At 49.4% G+C, this 25150-nt stretch overlaps 1 protein-coding gene across 2 annotated transcripts in view; it reads left to right on the top strand.

Annotated features, from left to right (window-relative positions):
• Positions 1-25150, top strand: part of SPTBN4 (spectrin beta, non-erythrocytic 4) — a 1652494-nt gene that overhangs the window by 403911 nt on the left and 1223433 nt on the right. For both annotated transcript variants that reach the window (XM_069207217.1, XM_069207216.1), the window contains exon 16: positions 1066-1822. In XM_069207217.1, the coding sequence (XP_069063318.1) occupies positions 1066-1822 (757 nt within the window). The remainder of the gene's footprint in view (positions 1-1065; positions 1823-25150) is intronic.

The raw sequence follows: 25150 nt of genomic DNA, 5'->3' as shown, positions 1-25150 counted from the left end.
CATCTTCTCATCATTGGTCAGAACAGGTTCTGTCATTGACAGTGGCAGTCCTGTCATCAACAGTGTCTTCTTTTACTTGTGTCCTCCCCAACTGTGACATTGTTGTCAGTGTCTTTGTTGATGGTACTCTAGCCGATGGACAACTTATTGACTGTGGTCCGTCGACGATGCTTTTGTTGATGGTACTGTAGCTGACAACACAATTTAAGCAACAACAACAGAGGAACACATTGGAGAAGGTGGTTGAGGAGTGTTGGGGGAGAGCAAAGTGAAAGCAGTAGTCATCAACATAAGGGGTGCAGAACATGGCACCAGTCACCTTGCCATCTCCCTTATCTGTCCTGTCTGGAGTGCTGGCAGGGTTGCTTTGAGGATCCACAGATTTAGATGGCAGCTCCTCTGCTAAAGCCCCAGTGACATTTTTGAGCCTTTTTAGAAGTGCCAGAGTGTAAAGAAATGGACCACACTGCATGGCTCCGTGGAAGTTTAGGTCTATTGCTGATGCTGATTGCAGTGTCTCTGGCCCTTTGGGAATATTTTAGTGAACATTGCTGTTTATAGGATTACAAGGACTCCCAGCTCAATAATGGAAAATGATTCAAGCATGTGAATCCATGAAAGATCAATTGCAGTAGAAATGTGTATATTAAGTTTATATGAAGTCCTCTCTGGCCTTCAATCATCTGCTACAAAGCTCCTGGACATACCTTTTACCAGGTGCATTCATAGGCATCAGATATTTTTCTCTGAGGTGGTTTCACTTTGAAACACATTGCCTGATCAAAAGTATATTTTACAGAGCACTTAAAAAATAGTTATTTCTGCAATAGCTTTATGCCATTACACCATTGTACTGCACTCAACAAATCAGAGCAAAATGAAAACTAAAATGCAATGAAAACAAAGTTGTATTACTCATGACTCCTTGTGTTTTGGGAAACAGGTATGCTAAATGTTGAAATATCCCTTAAAACACAGCTTGTAAATGTATGTAATATGTAGCCTGTAATCACTCGTGGGTCATAAGATCCATGTTTTATTACCATTTGTGTTTGTGATTTGTAGGTGGAACCGCATTGTGGAACTTGTGGAGCAGAAGAAGGAGAACCTGAACTCCATCCTCCGGATCCAGAACTATTTGCTGGAATGCAATGAGACCAAGTCTCAGATCCGTGAAAAGCGAAAAGCCATTGAATCTACACAGTACAACAGCAGTGACATGGGGGGTGTTCTATCTCTGCAGAGGAAGCTCTCCACTATGGAAGCTGCCTTGGTGGCCATTGCCCCAAAGCTGATTGAGCTCCAGCAAGATGCAGAGGCTCTGGCCAACACTCATCCAGCCCAAGCCATGGAAATCCTCCTGCAATTCGAGCAAATCAGTGAAGAGTGGGAGGCCTTAAAGCGTACCCTGCAGGGCTGTGAGGACTCTCTTACTGTGGCCACTCGGCTACAGCAGTTCATTCAGGATCTGGACAGCTTCTTGACCTGGTTGGTCAAGACCCAGACGGCCGTAGCCTCGGAAGAGCTGCCCAACAACCTGGCAGAGGCTGAGAAGCTTCTCAACCAACATGCTGCCCTAAAGGAGGACATCAACCACTATGAGGAAGATTACAACAAGATCCAAGCAGTTCATGACTTGCTAGCCTTGGAGGAGGCCGACATCCCATACCTTTCTCTACAACAATGGCTTCAAAAACTTGATGTCGGCTGGAACAAGCTGTTACAGATGTGGGAGAGCCGACGAGAGGTTCTGGTGCAGTCACATATCTTTCATCTTTTTTTGCGAGATGTTAAACAAGCTGAGGCCTGTCTAAACAATCAGGTAAGCAGCATAATTGTACTTGTAATACTGTTAGTGTTGAGGAAGTTGATGTCTATAAAATCAGTATGTACCATCTTTTATTGCAAATAGATGAACTCCTTCGGAAACGTAATTCCTCAGTAATTCCAAAAGTAATTTCATTCTTAACAATTCGTACTTCTTTATAGTTAGAGACAGGAGCGTAAGGCAGGCCCTTGCAAACACTGCAGTCCCTGCTGCTCAGGGAGGCCCTCAATACTCCAGGGGACCCTAACCCTCCAGGTGGGGCCCCACTCACCACAAGGACAACAAATATCTGTGAGAAATGGGAAATTCAAAGCCCCCCATCACAATGCGTGGGGGCATCATTTTGTGTTACACCACAGGTTAGAGATGTGCAAGCCAAGCAATGTTCGAGCATGGCTCAAGACTACTGTCCAGCTCTGCCTCGACCACTGCCTCATGGGTTCTAGGGAGCCAAAATAGAGCGGAGCCAAGCATTCCAGACACTGCCTTTTAGAAGACAAACCAGCTTAACTCAGACAAGCTCGGTGCATGACATCTAAATAGATGTTTTTCTGCTGTGTGCGTCTGTCGGCACCTGAGTTGCAATTTGCATGTTTCTCATTGAATACATTTAATCAAGAGAAAACTGCAAGATGCGAGAGTCCTCTTCGTTATGCTAATCAATGCAAACGCTGTCATCGGGATGCTGACCTTCTCCATCTATAGTCTGAAGAGGGCAATGATATTATGATAAGAACAGAATCCAGCCTTACCTCATGCTTAACTTTGCACTTTTCCAAGAAAGACATTTTGGCATTTTATAGATATTTCGTGTCAGAATGAACAAATATGCTTTATTTATTGAACATGGAGACCAATATAGGTTAACACACAATTAAATACAAAACGTTGTCCATTTTGGGTTAAAAAAAAAAAGAAAAAGACAGACACGATATTCCTCCAGTGGCTGAGCTGCAGAATGTGTAACCAGGAAACCTAAACTCAAATCCCAGTTTTTCCACTTGGTAGAATTATGTGACCCAAGGCAAATATTGATAGTGCATTGTGCCTCATTTCGAATGACTGTCTGATCTGATCCTCTTACGGTATCCCTTTTAGATCTGTACTATATAAAAACCTCAACTTGTGTATGGTTTACAAGACAATATTGTAGCTCTGGATGTAACCACAATATTGGCCATATATGCAGGGCACTTGACAAACCGACATCTTTTAGTTCACTCATGGCAGTGAAATTAGAACATGAAGAAGTTCATGTTCAAAATTATTAATTTTAACAAATATCAGTGTAGGAATATAACCTAATTTACTAATGTGCAGCACAGCTTTCAAGATAAATATGTTTAATTTGAAACAGACTCTATTATGATTTACATGATGTTTGCTGTGTCATATCCATGCCAAATCTTTAGCTGGCTTTGCTTGTATCTTTGGCTGTTGATGAAAAAACAGATCCCCAGCTTAACTCTCCCTATGAATTTGTAGACTTGCCAATCTCTACTGATAGACTTGAAAATTAGTTATGTAGACTCAATCACCTGGTAATACAGTTTTAAATATCCATTTCAGCAGCATAAAAAGAGTCCCTCTCTCAGTCAGTACACCCAGTGCTTTAAATTGCAGGTACTGTCAAGTACTGAGTACCTGCACTTTAAGTTCAAAAAGAGATTATCCATAAAATTGCTGACATAAAAGCATAACCTTTTTTTCATTATATTTAAGCCTGGGCAAAATGTAAGTTACACTGTGGTAGTACGTGTAATTTGGAGAATTTTGTGTTATTCTTATTATTATGCAAAATGCACAAAATTACGCCACTTTGGGTAACTACCACAAATGCATCAAAAATTCACGTAGTGATGCATTTGCTGCTAAAATATAGCGCAAAATGATCAATTTCCCATTTCGTGTAACTAAGCAAAATTTTGCTGAAATTTCACGTAATTTACGTAAAAGCAAATTAGGAGAATTTCAATACCCTAATTATATTCTAAGTCACTGATTGACACTTTCTGAATTGTATTTACACAGATCAGTACAGTGCCAAAGTCATGTTTGTGGAAACCTATGAAAAATCGAATTTCTGATAATTGAAATCAGAGTAATTTCAGGATCCAATTAAGAACAAACCTCTTGTACCTTAAACTAGCTGGCATTTAATGTGATGCGAGGTCCTCAATCATAAGATTTTATTAAAATGTATGGGCTTGTTAGATCAGTGGTTCTTAGCCTGTGGCCCAAGGACCCCATGGGGGTCCGAGAGGCTTACTCAGGCGATCCGCAACTCTGTTACACAATTAGATGATATTAAAATAAATACTTTTAAAATTAATAAATTATATTCAATTAAAGAAACAATAATGAAACTGTGAAAACATTTTCCATGTTTGATAGTGAATTAAGCTAAATATTTAAATATTTGAGCATTAGTTTGGTGTATGCTTGATTTGTATTTTTGTATATTGTTTTGAGGTTTAAATCATGGAAATTGTTAGTACCGGGAGGCCCCAGCATCCAATAATAACTCAGTGGGGGTCCCCGGATTCCAGTAATGAATCTTTGGGGGTCCACAAAAGAAAAAGAACTGCTGTGGTAGATTATTCTCTGGCCTCAAATTTGTAATCCAGGAATACATTTTGTATAATTCTTTGGCCTTTCAATCGTACCAAGGCGATATTGTTTGAATGAACTCTGAGCAACCATATTTTTCATATTATTCTGAGTCTGCCTACTTTGTCAGACTTTTAAAGAATGTAACTTTTGAATGTACAGCATAACTATTCTTCAGGCTGTAAAAAACTTCTGGTTTCTGTAGGTTCTCAACAGTCCAGGGCAGGGACGCATAGAAGCAGATAATTGCTGCTGCCGTTAATTGCTACTAATTTAGTTCATACTGTGGAGAGAAGCTGCTGGGCGATTTTTCTTAAAGGACATTTTAGATAGGGATTGAACAACTGTACATTCTGTGTGTTTGTCTGAGAAAAATAAATATATTTTTAAAGTTTTATTTATAAGTTATATTGCACAAAAGGACAGACTCATCCAAAGGATTTTGTATTTCAGAATATATCATTGTATTTTTAGTCAGGGTTTTGGAACAGTCTTTTTAGGATTCGGATTCAGGTGTCTGATCATACCATCATCAAACTGCATTGGACTCCTATTTGATCATAAAACAGAGAAATGTTGTAGTTTAGGGTAGACTGGCTTGTTTGGTGTGGGTGATACTGCACAGCGTGTTCAGATATTTGCAGGGGCGTAGTTTGAGAGAGGTGTTTGGGGTGGGACACCTCCCAAGTAAATACATTCCTTGCATGGCATTTGGTTTTGGTTCTGAGTTTGGTCTACTATATCTGTGTTGTTTTTTCTTGTTGTTCTTATTTGACTAAGCAGTTTTAAATTACTCATTTTTGGATCAGGAACTTAAATGTATAGTGACTGGTTTACCAAAAAAGTATTAAATCTGCACCAATAGAAGTACTCCTTGAATGAGGCAAATGTACTTCTTTTTGGAATTCTCAAATATTGCCAGCAATCTGAGGTTTCTGTGCATGTTACTGACAATCAAATACCCAAAACATAATTGGACAAATGTTTGCAAATAGTCTAACCAGTGGCAGTTGCTCAGAGTAGTATTCCAGCCCACAGTTTTTTGCCCACTGTGCCACTCAAGACAGAGGCCTACCTAATGCAAATCATTACTGACCCTGTTCCTCATATGACCAGTCCCTTCCAAACCTTGGTCATCTCACCCCTCAATCCATTGGCCCACTGCTTTTTTTTGTTGGGAAATTTGACATTCACCCCCAAACTTTCACTGTTTAAGCTGCGCCCCTGGATATTTGGCGCAAGGCACTTAGGCCCTCATTACAACCCTGGTGGTCGGTGATAAAGCGGAGGTAATACCGCCAAAAGGCCGGCGCAAAAATAAAATGGAATTACGTCCATGGCGGAAACCGCCAACACAGACAGCCACTTTAACACTCCAACCGCCACGGGGGTAGAAACAAACACGCAGCGGTAACCGCCAACAGACAGGCAGAAGACAATGTACCGCCCACACTATTACAAGGCACCAATCCGCCAGCTTTTCCGGGGCAGTACCGATGCCATCAAAAGCACGGTGGAAACAGAACACAGAAGGGAAACCACTCACCTCTCGACACTCAACGAACAACCAGGACGCCATGGAGGCCAAGTTACAGGTCCTGCCGATGCTGGTCTACCTCCTCATCTACAAGGAACATCAAAGATGGCGGCGACGACCACAGTGAGTACTGCACGTAGCACACTGGGGAGGGGAGGAGGGAAAAGAGAGTGACACATGCACGCAACACCCGCAAACCCCACCCACAACAACACACACACACATATCCAATCACATCACAGATACACCCCGTCACCCCCTGGAAGAACGCAAGGACCAAATAAAATGAGTTTAACAAGTGTAATATTCGACCAATCAGATAGCCCAAGATAACTTATAATCATCAGTATATACAAATATTAACAGCAAGTACACAAGTCCGTACACTGTCCCATTAAATGTCCGTGGACCATTGGTCCCAAAAAACATGGGCGAAGCCCACACATGACATCTGCCTCAAAACGGAGAGAACACTGCAGGGGCATCAGGTCGAAATAAACAGGCACCTCAGCCGCATGATGGGACGACGCCACTGCTCCTCGAGGGGGCTCCATGCCCACTGCTTGGCCCTGGGGAGTGCAAAGCCACAGTCTCTCAAGTGGGTGCTTTGCGCACTGCTTGGTCCTGGGGAGTGCAAAGCCACAATCTCTCTAGTGGGTGGGTTGCCCACTGCTTGGTCCTGGGGAGTGCAAAGCCACAGTCTCTCAAGTCTCTCAAGTGGGTGGGTTGCCCAATGCTTGGTCCTGGGGAGTGCAAAGCCACAATCTATCAAGTCTCTCAAGTGGGTCGGTTGCCCACTGCTTGGTCCTGGGGAGTGCAAAGACACAATCTATCAAGTCTCGCAAGTGGGTGGGTTGCCCACTGCTTGCTCCTGGGGAGTGCAAAGCCACAGTCTCTCAAGTGGGTGGTTTGCCTACTGCTTGGTCCTGGGGAGTGCAAAGCCACAGTCTCTCTAGTGGGTGGGTTGCCCACTGCTTGGTCCTGGGGAGTGCAAAGCCACAGTCTCTCAAGTTTCTCATGTAGTTGGGTTGCCCACTGCTTGCTCCTGGGGAGTGCAAAGCCACAGTCTCTTCAGTGGGTGGCGTCTACCACTGGTTCTTGATAGGGCTTGGTGCCTAGAGTGCTTCATCCTGCTAAGGGCTGGGTTAGTGGATGCCTTTCTCCACTGGTTCTGGAGGGGGCTTGGTGCCCAGAGTGCTTCATCCTGCTAAGGACTGGGTTAGTGGATGCTTTTCTCCACTGGTTCTAGAGGGGGCTTAGTGCCCAGAGTGCTTCATCCTGCTAAGGGCTGGGTTAGCGGATGCTTTTCTCCACGGGTTCTGGAGGGGGCTTGGTGCCCTGAGTGCTTCATCCTGCTAAGGACTGGGTTAGTGGATGCCTTTCTCCACTAGTTCTTGAGGGGGCTTGGTGCCCAGAGTGCTTCATCCTGCTAAGGACTGGGTTAGTGGATGCCTTTCTCCACTGGTTCTGGAGGGGGATTGGTGCCCAGAGTGCTGTATCCTGCTAAGGAGTGGGTTAGTGGATGCTTTTCTCCACTTGTTCTGGAGGGGGCTTGGTGCCCAGAGTGCTTCATCCTGCTACGGACTGGGTTAGTGGATGCCTTGCTCCACTGGTTCTGGAGGGGGCTTGGTGGCCAGTGATGCTGCACCAGGGGTGTGGCAGTTCCCATTCCCTCACCTGATTGTCTAAGCCACGAGATTTTCAGGTAACAGGTAGCATGATACTCCATGGAGGCAGAGCCGCACTCCACTTTGTGACGACTTAGGCTGCAAACTTCTGGTAGTGCCTCATGTGGTGTGTGCAGGGTCCAGGACATCTCCTGCAGCCTTGGTCGGCTGCCCACTGGCGATGGTGGTGATGTCCGCTGTAGTGGCACTGCCTGGGCACGTCACAGGGCAGGTGGAGGTGGCTGAGGCAGTGTCTGCGGTGGAGATGCTGCCGGTGGTGCCCGTGGTGCAGGTGTCTGCAGTAGTTGAGGGAGACACCAGGCCGTCTCCTGCAGCCTCAGAAGGCTGCCCACTGGGGTTGATGCTGGTGACTGTAGTAGCGTCAGCTGGCGTGCAGGTGGCGGTGCAGATGGCGGTCGTTGCGGCAGTGCTCACCGCGGTACAGGTTGCTGGGCTGTCTTGAGAAATGGGGGTTACGAGTCCCTCACCCGGAGGCTCCGTGCCCTGAGGTGACTTTCCTTTGCTCTTGTGTCCCTTCCCCACCTTGGAAGTCGCTACTGGGACCTTGGCACTGTCCTCTTTGGTTCTGGGTGAGGCCTTGCTGGGTGGGTGGTGCGGCTCTTCTCTTCTGCATGCTGGCCCATTCTTTACCTTGGGAGGTGGCGGAATTGGGTGGTCCTTGGCTTCAGTAGGTGGCACACTGGCAGCCCTGATGGGTGCCCCCTTTGATCCTCCCGGACTTGCAGGGACCACAGTGAACGACGATTTGGTGGCTGAGGTGCTGGTCTGGGCTCTAGACAACCTGGCCCTAGGGGAAGGACCGGGTGGGGGGGGAAGTTTAGGGAAGAGGTCAATGGAAGCCAGGAAAGGTTTTTTAGACACACTGGGACAGGAAGATGGAGGGGGTTTGGGAGTGGAGGAAGAGGTATGGGTTGTAGGAGGTGTACGTCTGCTGAGTTTGGGTGAAGGTGCATAGGTTGGAGGCTTTTGTGAGGTGGATGGCTGTTGAGTGGGTGTGTGCCGGCGATGGTGTACTTTGGGAGTAGGGCTCACAGACACAGTGGGAGAGGACACAGAGGATGTGTGAATGGTAGTGGGGGTGGTGATTGCACGTGAGCGGTGTGTAGTGATGGGCGTGCTGGTAATGGAGGTTGTGGCTGAGGATGTAGTGCATGCAGGTGTGATTGGAGACAATACTGGGAGGGAGGTGGAGATCATGGAGGATGGGGACACAGTGGAGGCAATGGATGTTTGTGTGTCTGCATGGGGATGGTGCTTGTGTGAGTGCCTGTGAGATGTGTGGTGCTTATGTTTGCCTGAGCCACTTTTGTGTGTTGATGTGTGTGCATGCTGGTCTGATGGTGTGCTTGGGATAGGCTGAGGTAGAGGGGTTTGGGTCGGGGTAGTGGATGTTGGAGGGGGGAGGCTGGACACAGGGACAATGGCTGCCATTAGTGCTGAGGCCCGAGCCTAAAATGCTTTCTGTTGGGCTGCCACGCCAGAATGAATGCCCTCCAGGTATGCATTTGTTTTGCTGCAAATGCCTCTCGACACCCTAGATGGCATTCAAAATGGTGGACTGCCCAACAGTGAGGGATCTCAGGAGGTCAATAGCCTCCTCACTGAGGGCAGCAGGGCTGACTGGGGCAGGGCCTGAGGTGCCTGGGGTGAAGGAGATGCCCCCCACCCCTCCTGGGTGAGCGGGCACGGGAAACACGCTGAGGGGCTGCTGGGAGGGCAGTGCTGGTAGGAGGGGGTGGTGGCTGTACCTGTTGTTGCAGTGGGCACAGAGGCGCCCGGCACTGCAAGGGAGCTCCCATCAGAGGAGGAGTCGCTGTCGTCCCCTCTTGTCCCCATCGTGGAGCTCCCCTTGCCCACCGTCCCACTGGTGCCTTCAGACTCCGTACATTCACGCTCCTGGGCCATGTGGGTTGCAGCTCCCTCCTGCTCCGCTGCAACTGCTCCTCCGCCAGATGATGCTAATGCACACAAGGACAGGGTGACAAAACAAAAAGGGGGGGAAAGACAGAGGAGACACAAGGTCAATGCCAGCAACACCACTACCGTTGGCGGACACAACACACAGGGAGCAGCCCTATGCACTAGGCCATGCACTAACTGTTTGTAGGGAAATCACCTGCCCATGGGGGACTATGCCTAACCCCATTTGCTGCACACCTGGAACCCACAGGAGCCTGACTGGTTGTAGATGGTCACTACCACTATTGGGGTTGGAGTGCCATAGAGCCTGCCTAACAAGGGTCCTACCCTAGCAAGTTCGCCCTGGCCTAGGGGAACGCACAGCCCACATCCCCCACCCAGACACCTCATAAAGCACGCAGAGTCAGCTGAATGAGACTGTACTTATCTCCTTGTGGCTGCTGTGATACCCTCAAGCGCCCATCCAACTCCGGATAGGCCACCGCCAGGATCCGGAACATCAGGGGGTCCTGGTGCGACGGGCACCCCTTCCACGTTGGGAGGCCATCCCCAGCTGGGCCTCCGCAGTCTCCTTGCTCCAGCGGCAAAGGTCCTCCCATCTCTTGTGGCAGTGGGTGCTCCGTCTATGATAGACCCCCAGGGTCCGTACTTCCTTGGCACACCAAATACCCTTCTTCTGGTGGGCGCTGACCTAGAGGAAAGGTAAAGTAAGAAAGGAACTTACTCACCCGTCCGGTTCATCATACTCATTGGCCACCAGTTCCCACCCATGCCCTGACACACATACACTCACCATCCTCACATGCAGGCCTCAGCCCCCCCAACATGTATCTTCCATCCACACAACTCCATAAATTCATGTCCCACGCATCATGCTCACAGTTTACTCACCTGTTTGTCTGGAGGACCGTAGAGTAGCGTGTACTGGGGGAGGACCCCATCCACTAGTCTCTCCAACTCCTCCACACTGAAGGTAGGTGCCCTTTCCCCAGACACTCGAGCCATTGCCGCTTCCAGACTGATGTCACAGCAGCACTTGCAGTGTAGGTCCTCTCCTGTTGAAGGTCAGGTATCAAGTGAGTGAACAGCTATAAAATGGCGGTCACTTCCGCGGCGGTGCGTACAGTCACCGCCGGCGCACATCATCATTGGCTCCTGGAACCCATAGGGCCCAATAATAACCAATGCTGAATTGCGCGGCTGTCTTTGACCGCCTACCGCGACGCAGCACAACTCCAGCGCAGTTACCTAATTTCCCCTTGTCCCTCCTTACAGGTCAGGCAGCCGTCATTTCAGGGTGGCACATGGCAGGGCACCTAACTGCATCACAGCACATTTGGGCACAAATACGGACAGACAACGCCACACACCGATTTAATCACATTAGTGCAAGACCCTTGTGCAAACTATGTGGTACATGACCCTCTGCTCACCATTCTCCTCCACAGGGCACATCCGCTGGGGCAGATGATGAGATGGCGTCATCCTCCGGTGTACAGACCCCTGGTGGACCTGTCAACAATGGAAGACAGACACATCATTATCACCTACAGACTTGATCGTGCCACAATCCAAGAACTGTGTGCCCAATTGGAGCCAGACCTGATGTCAGCTATTCGCCATCCCACAGGTATTCCCCTTCTAGTGCAGGTCCTGCCAGTGCTCCATTTCCTGGCCAGTGGTTCCTTTCAAACAACAGTGGCCATGGTATCAGGGATGTCTCAGCCAATGTTCTCTAACATGTTGTCCAGAGTGTTATCTGCCCTGCTGAAACACATGCGCAGCTACATCGTTTTCCCCCAAGGGGAGGATTTGCACACAGTGAAAGCTGACTTCTATGCCCTGGGACATATCCCCAACATCATTGGTGCCATTAATGGTACACATGTGGCATTTGTCCCCCCGCAGGAATGAAAAGGTGTACAGAAATCGTAAAAGCTACCATTCAATGAATGTGCAGATGGTGTGTTTGGCAGACCAGTACATCTCCCATGTGAATGCCAAGAATCCTGGCTCTGTGCATGATGCTTACATTTTGAGGAATAGCAGCATCCCTTATGTGATGGGCCAACTCCAGAGGCACCGTGTGTGGCTAATAGGTGAGCCCAAGGTCCCCACACAGTATGAGTAGGTGTCTGGGTATGGGGTAGTCCCTAAGTGTTGGTGTATGTCTAACAGATATCCCTCGACATTTACAGGTGACTCTGGATACCCCAACCTCTCATGGTTACTGACCCCAGTGAGGAATGCCAGGACAAGGGCAGAGGAACGCTACAATGAGGCACATGGGCGAACTAGGAGGATTATTGAGCGGACGTTCGGCCTCCTGAAGGCCAGATTCCAGTGCCTCCATCTAACAGGTGGCTTCCTATACTACTCACCCAAGAAGGTGTGCCAGATCATCGTGGCATGCTGTATGTTACACAACCTGGCTTTGCGACGCCAGGTGCCTTTTCTGCAGGAGGATGGGCCTGATGTTGGTCTCATGGCAGCTGTTGAGGCAGCTGTTGAGGCAGCGGACAGTGAGGAAGAGGAAGCAGAGGAAGAAGATATTGACAAACGAAACAACATCATCATGCAGTACTTCCAGTGACACACAGGTAAGACACTGGCACTGCTCATCTCATATCTGACTACTGTAGGACATTGTATATGTCTGCCTTTTTACCACTGTGTATGGACCCTGACAATTCTCTTTGGCTTTCCTTTTCACAGATCCGGGTACCACATTCTGCCTTCTGCTATGTTTACTGCTGCCCACCAACTGTCATACTTTGGAATGTGCAAATGAACATTTACATTGATATTTGTCTAAGAGGTTATAATACATTTGTAAAAGTACAGACTGACACCAGATTGTTTTGTGATTCAAGGGTGTTTATTAAGTGCTAATAAGTAGAGGGGGATGTGCAATGGGCTGGGGTGATGGTGGTGGAATATCCATGGTAGAGTCCAGTTTCTTTGTATCACAGGTGCATTGTCCAATGGGGCATAGGAAGTGGAGCAATGTCAGTTCAAGATGGACAGGGTGACATAGTGGGACAGAAGGGTGACAATAAGGAGAGTCTTATTTCCTGGCGGGGTCTTGGCAATGTTCTCTGCCTTGTGCCTGGATCGAAGGGACCATTTGTGGGGTGGTTCTCCTTCTGCAGGGGGTGGGGTGCTGGTGGCATGTTGTTTCTGTGGCGGGACCTCCTGTCCACTAGCACCGGCGGACGTGGAAGGCTGTTCATTGTTCGGGCTGGTGTCAGGGGCCCGGTGGTATGCCACTGTCTTCCTCATGGTGTTGGCCATGTCTACCAGCACCCCTGCAATAATGACCAGGGTGGTGTTAATGGACTTCAAGTCCTCCCTGATCCTGAGGTACTGTTCCTCTTGCAGCTGCTGGGTCTCCTGAAACTTGGCCAGTACAGTGCCCATGGTCTCCTGGGATTGGTGGTATGCTCCCATGATGTTGGAGAGTGCCTCGTGGAGAGTGGGTTCCCTGGGCCTGTCCTGCCCCTGTCGCACAGCAGTCCTCCCAGCTTCCCTGTTGTCCTGTGCCTCCGTCCCCTTAACCGTGTGCCCACTGCCACTGACCCTAGGTCCTTGATCGTCCTGTGTTAGTGGGTTTGCCTGGGGTCCCTGTAGTGGTGGACACACTTCTGATTGACGTGTCCTGGGGACAGTGGCATGGGCCCGCTGGGTGGGTGCTGTGCTGGTGTTTCCTGAGGGGGGAGGTTCTGTGGTGGGTTGGGATTGTGGCAGGGGAACCGACTGTCCAGAGGTCCCTGATGGGCCGGGCTGGTCATCTTGATCCAGGCGTGCAGAGCTGCTGTCGTCACTGTGGGCCTCTTCTGTGGGGGGACTGGATATGGCTGGCACCTCCTGTCCGGTAACGTTGTGTAGGGGTCCTGTTGGGGTGTAAATGCATTGTTATTGTATCTGTGTGTGCCATCTTGTGAAATGAGTGTGTTTCCCTCTATTACTGTGCTTGCATTATCGCCTTGGCCCTTGTGTGAGTGGTGATTGTGTGCCCTGGGTGAGTCTCTCCCTTGGACATGCTGTGGTGATGGGTGTCCATGCAGGTCTGTGATGGGTGTCCATGCATTGTTGGCACATGCAGGGCTTGGTGTTGGGATGTGTGGGTTGTGATAGTGGGGTATCTGTGAGGTGTTGGGGTGATCGGTGTGAGACTAGGGTTTGGGGTTTGTGATGGCATGCAGGTAGGGTGGGGGATATAGTAGTAAAGCTTTGACTTACCAGAGTCCAGTCCTCCTGCTTCTCCTGCGAGGCCCTCAGGATGCATGATCACCAAGACTTGCTCCTCCCATGTTGTTAGTTGTGGGGGAGGAGGTGGGGGTCCTCCGCCAGTCCTCTGTACGGCTACCTGGTGTCTGGATACCACGGAACGTTCCTTCCACCGTAGGTCGTTACACCTCTTCCTGATGTCATTCTGTGTTCTTGGATGCTGTCCTACTGCGTTGACCCTGTCGACAATTCTCCACCATAGCTCCATCTTCCTAGCAATGGACGTCTGCTGCACCTGTGATCCGAATAGCTGTTGCTCTACCCAGATGATTTCCTCCACCATGACCCTGAGCTCCTCCTCAGAGAACCTGGGGTGTCTTTGAGATGCCATGATGTGGTGTGGGTGATGTGTGAGTTGATGGTTGATGTGATGTGTGGGGTATATGTGTTGGGGTGTGTTCTTTGAGGTGCATGGATGGTGTATGAGTGATGGTGTTGTGTGCCTCTGGATGCTGGTGTAGTCTTTGCTTTTCTGTCTCTCTAATTCTTCCAAAATTGTCATTGTGAGGGGTTGTGGGTAATGTGGGTGTGTGTTTTATAGTGGTGTGAGTGTGTGGTGTGTGTATGTGTATCAGGTGTGTGTATTTTGAATTGTCCAATGTGGTTGTGTTTTGTAAATGTGTGTGTATTTTGAGCGCGGCGGTGTGTACCGCCAATGGATTACCGCGGTTGAATGACCGCCGCATTGATTCATGGGTTGTGATAGTGTGGGCGTAGTTCTGTTGGCGTGACAGTGTGGGTTTTGCTATCGCCAGTTTATCACTGACCTTTGGTGTGGCGGACTTGTGTGGGTGTCTGTATTGTGGAGGATTTCTAAGTGTGGGTCATAATACCCGTAGCGGATTTGCGCCACGGACACAGTATGTTGGCGGCGGTCTGCACGGCGGTCAGCAGAATTGACTGCCAGGGTTGTAATGAGGTCCTTAATCTTATCCAGAGAAATGCACTGTCCACTTTCTGGACAGAATCCCAACATTGGGGAGCTGGATATTGTTTTGAGGTGGGGCAGACAGAGTGGTGTGCTGTGACAAACTTGTAGGTTTGTCAGCAGGTGATTGATATAAAAAAAGCATACACTTTACATTAGACTTATTTTCACTCTTGCTGCCCCTTCCTGTGTCAGATACTCCATTTCAAGACAGAGCCAGCAAGCCTCTCTAAGATGGAGACTGTAGAACATGTGCAAATGTTCATTACCATTCTGATATGCAACACACAAAATAACCTTTTCAGGTGCAATGATATGCACCTGAGAAGTGTCAGTCAAGAGAATCTCTGGTAGCACGGGATATACTTGATGGTTGAGAATGCCGCAACCTCTGCAACTCTGCCCAGAGAACAGCAAGGTTAATCCTGCCTTCTCCTCTTCTATGTAGTCAAACTGCCTGCATTACCCTCCGGGAAAGAGGGGAACACCTGATACTTAAAACAGGAAGAAGGGTGTGTGACTAGAGGGGGAGAGAGAAAGAGAGAGAGTTGTTTCCTCCAAAGTGGCTGCTCAAAGACCTGGACTGGACTCTTTCAGATACAGAATGGCACGCCACTACAGAAGTACAGTACGACTCACTGACAAGAGAGAAAACAGTAAGCATCAGATAATGAAAGACAGGTTCTATAACAGGTAAGAACTATATAAATATTCGAGGCAGCTTGCCTGGTGTGAGGATTTTGGTGTACTATATGACATGACAGGGAGCCCTTTTTGTGCAGTACACTTACACATACCAGCTTGGGTCCAGTCAGGTACATTTATTTAATCTTAAACTCAGCCCTCGGTAGGTGTGGCTGAGAACAGTATGGCGCAGCAAAGGAACAATGTGTATACATTTACCAGCACCAAACAACAGAATAAGAAAGTTACACAACACAAAAGGAACAAGACACCACTTTATAAAAATAAATGCTATTTTTATGACTTTTTAGAGACCTTAAGCATCAAAATCCACCGGAGGGTTCCCGAGATACAAGTTTTGGAAGCAACAAATAACTTTTATATCAACCGCAAAAGCATTGGCCAACAAAAAATTAGGAAACTTTTGAAAAGTTTGTAAAAGTTAGTTCTGCAATTTAGGCTGAGGTTAGCAGGGCAAGTCCAGCAGGTCAGAGGTCTAGGGGACCAGAAAGATACTTTGCACTGTTACCTGGCCACCACAGGGATTTTAAGGCAAGATCCAAACTTTACAGAGCAACTACCATAGACATCAGTGGAGTGGTCCTGATGCTGAGGGATGCTGGCAAAAAAGATGCTAAAAGGATGCTCCGGTTGTGATGCAGTCAACAGGGGTGCCTTTGTGGGTGTTCCTTGGTCCACAAGTTAAGTTGGGCGAACTTGGCCACAGAGGTCATGGTCCCTCAAAGTCCTCTATGTTGCAGTAGCAGGCCTGCTGATGCTGGGCTTCTGGTCAGTCTGCCCCATCTGTTAGTGGGCGCTAGTGTCCCTCAGGTATGACAAATCCAGTCATAGCTGGAACGTCCGGGGTCAACAGACATGGGTACAGGGTTTGGCTATCTTGGATTTGTCCTCTTGGGTGCCTGGTGACTGGTAGTGGCAAAACGTCTGCGGTGGCTATCAACTTTGCAACTTGGGCACTTTCAGCTTTTGTGTCCGTGGAGCTGGTTCCCAGGAGATCAGCTGACTGATCCTTGGAGTCACTGCTGTTGTTGGAAGTTGGGAATCAACTTTTCCCCAAACTAGGAGCCGCAGGCACAGTCCAATCTTTGGTAGCCCAAAGTGCAGCAGGTTATGTCCTCCCAACAGTGCAGCTTCTCTTGTGCAGTTTCAAGGGCAGCTGCACATTCCTTCTTCAGTCCCCTCACCAATCCCAGCATGATCTGAGGGTCATGGTACCAGGGGTGCTATATTTATCCTACGAAAGCACCCTGAGGGGATCTCAAAGTCACTAACTAATGGGCTGCTGGGTCTCCTCCTACCTTGTGCCGAAGTTTCTGTGATGTGTGGCATCTGTCTAACATTAAGTTGAATGGCAAAGTTGAACTGACAGTAAAAACTTTGTCCTAGTCTGCCGTGGCAAGCTGGGAGCCATTTTGTACTTTGTCATACAAAGTGTGGCACAAACAGTGCTGCAGCCCTGAGTGGACACTCTGCCTTACATGCCCTAGTGACTCTAGGTACCATATACTAGGGACTTATAAGTAAGTCAGTCCTTGCCAATTGGGTGTATCCAGTTCAATATGAAATTTGTGTAGGGTCAGAACACTGGCACTAGTTCTAGATGGCAGGCCTCAGTGCACTCTCAGAGTTGAAAAACCAGCAACATCTGTCCAGAAATGTGGGGTGAACATGCAAAAAGAAGTATTTCCTTACACTCAACTACATATTATTCAATACAAGAACTCTGAGATTTTGATGCAATCAGAGCTGCAGGACACATTGGGTTTGGTTTTCACTGTTTACATTTTAGTGGCTGATGGAGTGTACTACACTTGACAGACTGTTGGGCTGTGGGGCAATGTTGACAAGTCTGATGCTCTGAGGGATATTGCTTGTGGAACTCATAGACCCAATGATGATATCCACGGCGTACCCTCTTATTCTTTCACATTGTCATTATTAGTATTATTCTCAAGCTGGTGATCAGGGCCAGACTTCTTCTGTAAATGAAAAATGAAATTGCCCTGACAATGAGGAAAGTGTTTCACTCTTAACATCACTAGTACTTGAATTGCCTATCTCTTCTCCGTTCTACTCACAAAATCTCTGCCTTTAGAAGTAAAATGTAAAACTTCCAAATCAAACACAAAATGAAAGGTCTGTAAGGTATGGGTGAAGTATCTCATTCTTTGCTTTCCCAGTACTGCAGGTATTTAAAAATAGTTTTGTTACCCAGTGAATGGAGGCAGTGAATATGTTCCTGTTCACGGACATTCAGTACCATGCATTCCACAGTTGCAGTCTTTAGTGTAAGGCATTATTGTTGCTCTGCTCGAACATCATGAAGTACTCTTTTGTGCAGCCTTGGCCCTCCGTAGGCTCTGAGACTCTTGAGAGAAGCAGATTCTGCCAGATCAATCTTGAGAAGCACTGGAGCTTGAGCATAGAGGTTTGATGAATCCGGTCTATAGCAACTCTTACACTGATCCAGGAATATATCAGTAATCAGTGGAAGACCTTGGAATGACTGGGTATAGAAAGGAATATAGTAGACGTAGAATGTTTGGTACAGGAATGAGAAATGTATTATACATGATTAAGCAGGATATTACAGTTAAAGAGTATCTGTCGCCCTAATGGCAGACCTGATTACTTCTTTTGGGCTTCAGTTTTATGGCTAAGCGAATGACACTCAAATTATCAACCAAATGAAGGTCAATGTTAGCTAACTTCAAGACTATTTTAAAAGGTCTCTTTTAAAGGTGGCCAGTTGAATGAATGCCAGTCCCCTGCTGTTAAATTCAGATAAAACTGAGCTGTTGGTGTTTGGTAGTCCCTCAGCCTGGTCCTCTTCATGGTGGCCTCAGACATTAGGAACCTGCCTTAAACCAGCAGCTACTGCCCGCAATCTGGGTATCCTGTTGGACAATAAGCTGTCATTTGTACCCCATATTATAAAATTAATAGCTACTTGCTTCTTGTTTATGAAAAAAATCATAAAGATTCTACTACTTATTTCTAAAACCTCTAGGCAGTTGCAAATACAAGCCTTGATTCTTAGTAGGCTTGATGGTTGTAATATGGTGTATGTCAGTCTCCCTGCTTATCTTATACATAGACTGCAGTTTATTCAGAATGCAACCCTCTGACTGATATTTACCATTTGAAAATTTACCAGTGTCTCCACACAACTTTGAAAACCCAATTGACTCTTTGTACAAAAGAGATGCTGGTTTAAGGCCATCTGCTTGTGCCACAAGGCCACATGGCCTTCTATCCAGCATCTCTTAACACCTACATTTCTTTTATGTTAAAAAAACATACAACTCGTCTAGATTGCTTAGTTCTGTAAAAACTGTACCTGAGGTCCAGAGGAAAGATTGGGAGGGTGTGCCTTTTTTCTGGTCACAGCACGCCATGGAAGAAACTGCTGACTGAGTTACGCTCTAAATCTAATATCCTAAAATGTCGTAGGTCTCTAAAACTAAAAGATTTACCTTTTCGCTCAATATTATAAGTAGATACTTAGGATCCACAATTCATCTTTAAGATACTTTGGGGGTCATTACAACCCTGGCGGACGGTGTTAAAGCGGCGGTAAGACCGCAAACAGGCCAGCGGTAAAGTTTTTGGAATTATGACCGTGGCGGAAACCGCCAACAAAGACAGCCACTTTAACACTCAGACCGCCACGGCGGTACAGACAAGCAGCGCGGCGGTCACCGCCAACAGACAGGCGGGAGACAATGTACCGCCCATAGTATCACAACCCGCCAATCCGCCACCTTTTCCGGGGCGGATTCTCCGTGGATAAAAACACAGCAGAAACAGTTTCTGCAATGGGAAAACGCTCACCTGAACACATCCCACGAGGAAGGAGGATTCCATGGAGCCGGAACTCCAAATCCTACCGGCCCTTGTATTCCTACTCATCTACGAAGACCAACGCCTGCGCCGGCAATGACAACGGTGAGTACTGCACCTATGACATAGGGCAGGGGGGAGGCAAAAGTTAGGGGGACACACACGCAACACCCCCACCCCCACCCCACCCTCGCATATTACAACACACACACCAAAGCATTCACAAAAATCACATCAACAACCCACAACCCCCCCGGAAGAAAGCAAAGACAAAACGAAATCAGTCCAAACATTGTAATGTATCCATATACATGTCTCAAAAATATACAGATATATTAGCAAACCATACAAAAGTATATACATTCCGAGAAGTAGTGCAGATATGCACATATAAATGTTCGTGCACCTCTAGTGCAAAAATGCATGGGCGAGGTCCACAAAAGATACCTGTCCACACACGGAGAGAACACTGCCGGGGCATCAGATAGAAATACTACAGGTACCTCAGGGGGAAGGGAAGGGGGGCACCTAAGCCGGAGGAGTGCAAAGCCAGATCCACGACGGGGCTCCATGCCCACTGTTCTATCCTGGGGAGTGCAAAGCCACAGTCTCTCAAGTCTCTACAGTGGGTGGGTTGCCCACTGTTCCATCCTGGGGAGTGCAAAGCCACAGTCTCTCAAGTCTCTACAGTGGGTGGGTTGCCTACTATTCCATCCTGGGGAGTGCAAAGCCACAGTCTCTCAAGTCTCTGCAGTGGGTGGGTTGCTCACTGTTCCGTCCTGGGGAGTGCAAAGCCACAGTCTCTCAAGTCTCTACAGTGGGTGGGTTGCCCACTGTTCCATCCTGGGGAGTGCAAAGCCACAGTCTCTCAAGTCTCTACAATGGGTGGGTTGCCCACTATTCCATCCTGGGGAGTGCAAAGCCACAGTTTCCAAAGAAGATAACAGCCTCCACTGGTTCTGGAGGGGGACTGGTGCCCAGACTGGATTAGTCTCCCCGTGGAAGTTCCTGTACCGTCCCTGTCCCACCCGCACATGGGATAACGATGCTTGATGTGGCGGACATTTCATTCTTCCCCGGTGCATGCCCTGTTCAGCGGTGCTTTGCCATGGCGGTCTCTGGACTCTTCAGCGGTGCTTTGCCATGGCGGTTCTGGACTGTACAGCAGTGCTTTGCCATGGCGGTCTCTGGACTGTTCAGCAGTGCTTTGCCATGGCGGTCTCTGGACTCTTCAGCAGGTGCTTTGCCATGGCGGTGCTGGACTGTTCAGCGGTGCTTTGCCATGGCGGTTCTGGACTGTTCAGCAGTGCTTTGCCATGGCGGTCTCTGGACTCTTCAGCAGGTGCTTTGCCATGGCGGTGCTGGACTGTTCAGCGGTGCTTTGCCATGGCGGTTCTGGACTGTTCAGCAGTGCTTTGCGATGGCGGTCTCTGGACTGTTCAGCGGTGCTTTGCCATGGCGGTTCTGGACTGTTCAGCAGTGCTTTGCCATGGGGTCTCTGGACTCTTCAGCGGTGCTTTGCCATGGCGGTTCTGGACTGTTCAGCGGTGCTTTGCCATGGCGGTTCTGGACTGTTCAGCGGTGCTTTGCCATGGCGGTTCTGGACTGTTCAGCGGTGCTTTGCCATGGCGGTCTCTGGACTGTTCAGCTGTGCTTTGCCATGGCGGTTCTGGACTGTTCAGCGGTGCTTTGCCATGGCGGTTCTGGATTGTTCAGCGGTGCTTTGCCATGGCGGTCTCTGGACTGGGCATTGGTGTGTGGCATGACGTTCTCTGGACTGGGCATTGGTGTGTGGCATGACGTTCCCTCATTGCCCAGCGGGGCTGTGGATACTTGGGCCCTCCTGGGCACTGACTCCAGCGGTGGCGGTGGCCTCCTGACCAGTGACGATACTTGTGCCCTCCTGGGCACTGACTCTGGCGGTGGTCTCCTGACCAGTGACGATACTTGGGCCCTCCTGGGCACTGACTCTGGCGGTGGCGGTGGTCTCCTGACCAGTGACAATACTTGGGCCCTCCTGGGCACTGACTCTGGCGGTGGTCTCCTGACCAGTGACGATACTTGGGCCCTCCTGGGCACTGACTCTGGCGGTGGTCTCCTGACCAGTGACGATACTTGGGCCCTCCTGGGCACTGACTCCGGAGGTGGCGGTGGTCTCCTGACCAGTGACGATACTTGGGCCCTCCAGGGCACTGACTCTGGCGGTGGTCTCCTGACCAGTGACAATACTTGGGCCCTCCTGGGCACTGACTCTGGTGGTGGTCTCCTGACCAGTGACGATACTTGGGCCCTCCTGGGCACTGACTCTGGCGGTGGTCTCCTGACCAGTGACGATACTTGGGCCCTCCTGGGCACTGACTCTGGCGGTGGTCTCCTGACCAGTGACGATATTTGGGCCCTCCTGGGCACTGACTCTGGCGGTGGTCTCCTGACCAGTGACGACGGTGCTGGCGGTGGCGTCCTGACCGCCGGGAAGGATGCCGCCCTTCTCCGCCGTGCTGCTCACACTAGGCTGTGCAGACTTCCTCTGGCCCTTCCCCACCTTTGGAGGAGTCACAGCTGACTCTGCAATCCCCCTGGAACACCTGTGAGTTGTTTTGCCACCAGGAGTCTTCACAGGGTCCCGTCGGCCACTTTCCAATTTCAGAGCCTTTACAGGGGGTGGGCTGCCAGTGCCTTGGCTCCGGGTCACACTGCCAGTCCTGGTGGCCGGTGCACTCCACACACCTTGAACAGGCACCACTGGTATTGGAGGCTTTTTGGCTGAGGCGCTATGAGTCCGTGTCGCTGGTTGGTGATCAGGTGGCCGACGTGAAGCTCCCCTCGCCCTCCGTCCCACTGGTGCATTCAGAGTCCGTGGTGTGGCACTCCAAGGCCATGTGGGATGCAGCTCCCTCGTGCTCCGGTGCCACTGTACCTCCGCCTGATGATGCTTATGCACAAAAGAACATGGAGAGCACAAAAAGGGGGGGGGGGGAAGACAGAAGAAAGACAGGTTGAGTGCATGGCATACTGCGACCGTTGGCAGACACTACAGACACAGCAGCCACCTGCACTACGCCGTGCTCCTGGCCTCTACAGATGCAATTCCTGGGATCTGGCCTACATGGCTATGGTGGACCTCTGCACACATGGATGCCACAGGGGCATCTATACCTGTAGTTGGCACTCTACTGCGGCGGGGTTGGGAGCCACATGGCCTGCATTACGGAGGGGCCTAGTCTACCTATGTCTGCCTGGCCTAGGTACACCCACAGGACTCCTCCCCCTCCCAGACCCCTCCACTGCGTGCAAAGTCAGCAGAATGATGTTGTACTCACCCCCTTGTGTCTGCTGTGATGCCCTCAAGCACCCATCCAACTCAGGGTAGGCCACCGCCAGGATCCGGAACATCAGGGGGGTCATGGGGCGACGTGCACCCCTCCCACGTTGGGAGGCCATCCCCAGCTGAGCCTCCGCCGTCTTCTTGCTCCAGCGGCGAATGACCTCCCATCGTTTACGGCAGTGGGTGCCCCGTCTCTGGTGGACCCCCAGGGTCCGGACGTCCTTGGCGATGGCACGCCAAATGTCCTTCTTCTGGTGGGCGCTGACCTACATGACATGCACAAGGGAAGAAGAGAAGTCATTAACAACCGCACCGTTAATGTGCGTGGCCCCCCTCCCTACCCTAGCCATGTGGCACATTCATTCACATGCATTAATGTTCCCTGAACTCTGCCCCCTTCCCTCTTCCAACCAGCCCTCTCCACCCAGGCCTAGCCCATACAACGTGCTCCCAGTGTACTTACCTGTTGGTCTGGAGGACCGTAGAGTAGCGTGTACTGGGGGAGGACCCCGTCTACCAGTTTCTCCAACTCCTGAGCAGTGAAGGCAGGGGCCCTTTCCCCAGACGCAGCAGCCATCGTCGCTTCCAGACCGAGGTCACAGAAGCACTTGCAGTGTAGGTCCTCTCCTGTCGAAGATCAGGTATCTAGTGATTGAACAGATAGAAAATGGCGGTGACGTCCGCGGCGGTGACGTCCGAGGCGGTGCGTATCATCACCGCCGGCGCACTTCCTCATTGGCTTCTGGGACCCATAGGGTCCAATGTTAACCAATGCAGCATTGCGCCGCGGTCTACGACAGCCTACCGCGACGGTGTGCAACGCCAATGCAGTTACCCCACAATCCCATTGTCCCTGTTTAGAGGTCAGACAGCCGCCATTTCAGGGACCCACATGGCTCCATTTGCTTCTGCGTCACACATAGCTAGGCCTACACTCAACACACATACAGGAAGGGTTTTGTGTTTGGTGTTGTGTTCTGTGTAACTGTGGGTACATACCTGGAACAAAGTTGACTCGATCCTCGCTGTTGTCCTTCCTAGGCGCCGTCAGCTGGGACAATTGAGAAGATGGCGGAATCATCCGGTGTACCGACCGCTGGTGGACCTGTTGACAATGGAGGAGCGACATTTAATCGTCACCTACAGGTTTGACCGTGCCACTATCCAGGAACTATGTACCCAGTTGGAGCCAGACCTGATGTCACCAATCCGCCATCCCACTGGAATCCCCCCTGACGTGCAGGTGCTGTCAGTGCTCCATTTCCTTGCAAGTGGGTCTTTTCAGACAACAGTGGCCATGGCATCAGGGATGTCCCAGCCTATGTTTTCCAACGTGCTGTCCAGAGTGTTGTCTGCCCTGCTGAAACACGTAAGGAGATACATCATATTCCCTGAGGTGGAAGATTTGGCTACAGTGAAAGGTGACTTCTATGCCCTTGGACATATCCCCAACGTCATAGGTGCTATTGATGGGACCCATGTGGCTTTGGTCCCCCCCCACAGGAGTGAACAGGTGTACAGGAACCGGAAGAGTTATCATTCCATAAATGTACAGATGGTCTGTATGGCAGACCAGTACATCTCGCAGGTAAATGCTATGTTTCCTGGCTCAGTGCATGACGCATACATCCTGCGGAATAGCAGCATCCCTGATGTGATGGGTCAACTCCAGAGGCACCGTGTGTGGCTATTAGGGGACTCTGGTTACCCCAACCTTTCCTGGCTATTGACCCCAGTGAGGAATCCCAGGACCAGGGCAGAGGAACACTACACTGAGGCCCATGGGCGGGCTAGGAGGGTGATCGAACGCACCTTCGGCCTCCTGAAGGCCAGGTTCAGGTGCCTCCATATGACAGGTGGTTCCCTATTCTACTCACCGAAGAAGGTGTGCCAGATCATCATCGCCTGCTCGATGCTTCACAATCTTGCTTTGCGACGCCAGGTGCCTTATCTGCAGGAGGATGATCCAGATGACGGTGTTGTGGCAGCTGTGGAGCCTGTGGAGCTTGTGGACAGTGATGAGGAGGAAGCTGAGGAAGAAGACAACGACAACAGGGAGTCAGTCATACAGCAATATTTCCAGTGACACACAGGTGAGAACATTTTCATTTTTAACATTACATTCACTGTCACACGTCTTACTCTATCCAGTGTGTAATTTTATGGGATTATTTGGTAACTGAGTTGTTCCTTTCCTTTACGGTTTCACAGGTGTGGTTACCAACGTGTGTCATCTGCATGCATCCTTCAAGGACTTGTGATGTGTGACATTGGTATGTTGCCTTAACAACTAAAAAAGCATTTTGACACTGTCATTGATCATACATTTTACAAATCATAGACTGACTCCAGAATGTTTTGTGGTTCAAGGGTGTTTATTTAAGTGCTCAAAAATGGAGGGGGGTTGTGAAATGGTGATGGGTGATGGTGGAGGAATGTCCATGGCAGAGTCCAGTCTATTAGTCTCACAGGTGCA

Source organism: Pleurodeles waltl, chromosome 9 (assembly GCF_031143425.1).
Source record: "Pleurodeles waltl isolate 20211129_DDA chromosome 9, aPleWal1.hap1.20221129, whole genome shotgun sequence".
NCBI classification, from domain to species: domain Eukaryota; kingdom Metazoa; phylum Chordata; class Amphibia; order Caudata; family Salamandridae; genus Pleurodeles; species Pleurodeles waltl.
This window is presented reverse-complemented; position numbering and strand designations above follow the sequence as displayed.